Raw genomic sequence first — 4747 nt, forward strand, 5'->3', positions numbered from 1 at the left:
GTTCATGACAGCCGGTCCTGCCATCCAGACGGCCATGCTGACCACAGCTCCCTAATTCGAAACAGTATTCTGCTTACCTAGATATAAGTATTTTATTGTTATTTTTAATAAATGATTTATGCTTCAATTGATGCCTGCACTATGGCTCCCCTTTTGCTTTTTATTATGCAAAATAGTCCGCTGCCACACGCGTAAAACATTGTGCATCGAGGTGGAGCAGGGGTTGATGAGTAACTTATGTGCTCTCAGAAGGGAAAAGGGCTATGATATGCAAAAAAAGAGGGGGCTGTGCTGGAGAGTTGACTCCTTCTGGGGTAGTCAAAGTCTACAGCAAGTTCAAAGGCACATTGTAACTAAATAAAAAAATGAAAATACACTGTAAGTGATTGAAATACTTGATTTTTGTGTGATTTTTTTTCCCCTAGCATTGTTTGAATTTTTTACAGTGTCTTTTTAGTATATATTTAACTAATTGTGATACAAAATGTAAGTTCTTTATGTTCCACAAAAACCTGGATCTCATAAACAAATAGTTATTTTATAATAAACCAGTACGTGTCCAGAATAAGGAAATTGCACTGGGCATATAGGAGTATAAAACGTTTGGATCTAAAGTGTTTAAGGAAGTAATTAACTATTATGTAATACTTGATAAGAATTCAGTTTCTGTTTGAAGAAAATTATGTGCAGCTATTTAAAACTTCACACACAGAAGCAAGTAGTATTGTATATTCACTGCAAGGCTGGAACTTTCTAGAAACTGCTGTTTACTTGGTAAGAATGGCAACATGTCAAGGAGAAAACCTTTTTTGTACTCTTTGCTGCAACATATTTTCAGACCCTGTTATGCTGAACTGTGGACATATATTCTGCAGATATTGCATTGAAACTGTGCTGAATGCTGTCAAAGGAAATGAAGGTTACACCTGTCCGGACTGTGGGATTCAGTTCAAAAGACGACCTGTCCTTTACAAAGACAGAAAGCTGCAGGATCTTAAGGAACAATGTGCTTCTCAAAAACCAACTGGAAATCCAGAGACTGCATCATATGATACCTTATACGATGGTAGAGAACTCTGTAACCAAGGATTATCAAAAAAAGCTGCTTCTGTGAGTGAAGTGTGCAGTATTCACCATGGAATACTGCATCGGTGGAGAGCTGACTATTCTGTCTGTATGCCTTGCTATTTAAGAAGATTTACCGAGGATCATGGCATGTATAAGCTACCTGAGCAGGAGAACTTGAAACTACAAAACATTCTCAGGGAGCTTGAGATAAAAACAGAGAAAATATACGTGAGCGTTAACACAGCTTCAAAAAATGTTGATGTACTTGAAGGTCAGAAAATGGCTGCATACACTGACATTGAACTAACTCAATCTCCTTCATCAGAAAGGTTCTCTAGTCCTCAGGTACTCACTCAGACTTGCTTCTCTGCTGGACTCCATTTCTTTGTAGTGGAGGTCGAAAGCAATGGACATTGGGCTGTGGGTCTGGCCTATTACAGCATACCGAGAACAGGGGAGAAGTCTTACATAGGCTTTAATAAAAAGTCATGGAGCCTGGAATGGGACAAGGAGTGCCTGTCAGTGTCCCATGACTCAGAATCAATACTTATTTCTACAGATCATGTTGTGAGAAGAGTTGGTATATATTTGAATTACAGTGCTGGGCAGATAACTTTTTTTGAAATGTCTGACATAAGGCACTTGTACACATTTTCAGCCACCTTCACTGAGCCGTTGCATGCTGCTTTTTATGTGTTTGAGAAAAGCTGGATCAGAATAAGAAGCTAAGACCTGTTCTGTGTTCATAATTCATGAGATGTCCATGGTACTAGGCATGTGTTTATAGTGACATGGTATTATAGAAAAAAATTATGGGGTAGCAATTTTGCCATTCTGTAGAATAGCTATGGCTTTGGCTGTAGCTTTCTCCTATACAGTTGATCAGTGTTGTAGCAACTAAGCCAGTGCATTGTTTAAGGCCAATTCTCTTTTACAAAAGCTGTAGTGACTTGGGCAGTTGTTAATACACTTTAAATGTTGAGCCAAGATTTTTATCAAAAAAGGGGTTTGGAAACTCCATCACTGCTGATCTGTTGTCATTTAATTGCAATGCACAGATATGTGGGAAGTTTTATGGCTATTTTTGACTTTAGAAATGTTCTAAAATCAACCATTTCTACATGTTCCACTACACTGTTAAAGTAGCAGAATGGCTGTGAATTGTACAGTAAAATTAGAAGAATAGCAACTAGTGAAAAAAAAAATTATGTTATCCTATAAATATTAGATCTGTTACTGTACAGTATGTCATATATTGACTTATGAGAAAGGATTTCTAGTTCTACAAGAAAACAAAAGGAAATTCAGTTGTTATTGATACATGTACTTATTTTCAATGAGGTTCATACCCAAACTCTAGAATTCCTGAAGTAAGTGTATAATTATGTCAATATTCTGTACCTTTCAGTGTAATTTCATTGAGTTGTATTAGGAGCTGCATACTTTTTTTTTCTTTATTGTATATGGAGACCTCCAATGAGGGCTGTTACCAGTCAGGGGCACTAAAAGCTTCGACAAGTTCAACGTGATTCAATTTACCACCACAGGCATGGATCTGTGTATACTAGTAGACAGGGCTGGCCCAAGACATTGTGCTGCCTGGGTCCAAAAATGGAATGCTGCCCCCCCCCCAAAACAAAATCATGCCCATCCAGCAAAGAGACATTTCCATAAAGCAAAGAGACATCCCCAAATAGTAAGGAGACAGCCCAATCCAGCAGAGACATCCCCATATATTCAGCAAGATACATCCCCATATATTCAGCAAAGAGACATTTCCATAAAGCAAAGAGACATCCCCATATAGTAAAAGACAGCCCAATCCAGCAAAGAGACATCCCCTGTCCAGCAAAAGGACATGCCCCCATCCAGCAAAGGGATATGCCCCTGTCCAGCAAAGGGACATGCCCTCGTCCAGCAAAGAGACATGACCCCTCCAGCAAAGAGACATGCCCAAAAACATCTGCTCAGCTCACAGGTATATGAATTGTGCAGCACCACGAAAGCTTCCCCCTTCCTCTGCACCGCCACCGAACAACTAAGCTCTGATCCAGGCACAGTGATGCAACATGTGACAACAGCAGCGCTGCAGTGGCGGCGGTTGCTCCTGCTTTTGCAGCCTGTGCTGTTTTGGGACTGGGAGTACTGCTCCACCCCCAGCCCTGCTTTGAATTGTAGATTTTCAATAATAATCTTTTATATGTGCATTTTTACAATCATAAGATCAGTTTTTTTGTAAGATGCAAAGAGAGGATATTGTCTATAATAACACTGGTAAAGGAAAATAGGCTCTTACTTGGCTTTCTTGACTCTAAATAATTTGCTATCCCATTCTCTTGGTTTCCAAGACATCGCAGATGTTTACTTTCACATGATGTATTAGCAAACAAAGAACAAAATATGTGTACTGCATACTTTGATCCCTAATTAGTTAGTCGCCTTGCAGATACTGGGAGCAGGAAAAAAAATGTTGGTTATACTAAAACCCAGGGAATTCAAAATTAATACATAGAGGACATAGTAAATTGATTTAGTATACATAATGCATTAGCAAAGGAATATAGTGTGTTCCTCTAACAAAGAGAATGTTTTCCAAAGTGAATGCTAGTGATTAAAGTGAAGTTGTTTTTACTCTGCATGTCCAATTGTCTGCTACCAAAATCCATTTTTTTTTAAATTTCCTCAAACAGGATTGGGTATTCAAAGTAAACACAGGTGATAAAATACATTCCAAAATAAATCTTCACAGCCTCTGTTTTTTTGTAAAACAACCCTAAAATGTAGGAAAGCTACAGATTACTGGTGATATTACAACCTTTCAATGTGATATTAGGTACAAGTGAATCAGCCGAGTTGGGGTGCCAAGAGTTCAGCCAATCCTGAACCAGAACCTAGCGGCGAACCCCACCGAAATCTATGGGTGGCAAATCTTGTTAGTAAACTCTGCCCATGTTTGGGGCTAATAGGCAACCTACTGTTAAAAAAAAGAAGGCACAAGAAGCTGGGTACCGCCATTGGCTATTTAAACCAACACAAAAAAATATTAAATACTTTTCCAGCAGGGAGAACACAAACAAATTCTTTATATCTTGTGTGATGCCTTAAAGCTGTACTTGGTGTTACAGAACAGGTTGATTTTCACACAGTCTCAGCAACAGAGCATACTGATGTAATACAGATGTGATATATAGGGGAAGAAACTTGGGGGGAATACACCTTCCCGGTCCCACCCTTACCGCCCATAGACGCGGTGTATCTGGATTTTGCAAAAGCATTTGACACAGTTCCCCATAAACATTTACTGTACAAAATAAGGTCCATTGGCATGGACCATAGGGTGAGTACATGGATTGAAAACTGGCTACAAGGGGGAGTTCAGAGAATGGTGATAAATGGGGAGTACTCAGAATGGTCAGGGGTGGTTAGTGGGGTCCCCCAGGGTTCTGTGCTGGGACCAATCCTATTTAATTTGTTCATAAATGACCTGGAGGATGGGGTAAACAGTTCAATCTCTGTATTTGAGGACAATACTAAGCTAAGCAGGGCAATAACTTCTCTAAGATCTAAGATCTGAACAAATTAATGAGATGGGCAACTACATGGCAAATGAGGTTCAATGTAGAAAAATGTAAAATAATGCATTTGGGTGGCAAAAATATGAATGCAATCTATACACTGG

General features: G+C 39.2%; 1 protein-coding gene across 1 annotated transcript; it reads left to right on the forward strand.

Annotated features, from left to right (window-relative positions):
• The first annotated feature begins 780 nt into the window (after nucleotides 1–780).
• LOC141148054 (ret finger protein-like 4A) lies at nucleotides 781–1797 on the forward strand. Its single transcript, XM_073635208.1, has one exon. The coding sequence runs from the start codon at nucleotides 781–783 to the stop codon at nucleotides 1795–1797; it is 1017 nt and encodes a 338-aa protein (XP_073491309.1).
• Nucleotides 1798–4747: the final 2950 nt, after the last annotated feature.

This window comes from Aquarana catesbeiana, linkage group LG06 (genome assembly GCF_042186555.1).
Source record: "Aquarana catesbeiana isolate 2022-GZ linkage group LG06, ASM4218655v1, whole genome shotgun sequence".
Taxonomy (NCBI): domain Eukaryota; kingdom Metazoa; phylum Chordata; class Amphibia; order Anura; family Ranidae; genus Aquarana; species Aquarana catesbeiana.

Excerpts from the sequence above, each read along its gene's own strand:
- LOC141148054 (XM_073635208.1), top strand. The coding sequence starts at position 781 with ATGGCAACATGTCAAGGAGAAAACCTTTTTTGTACTCTTTGCTGCAAC.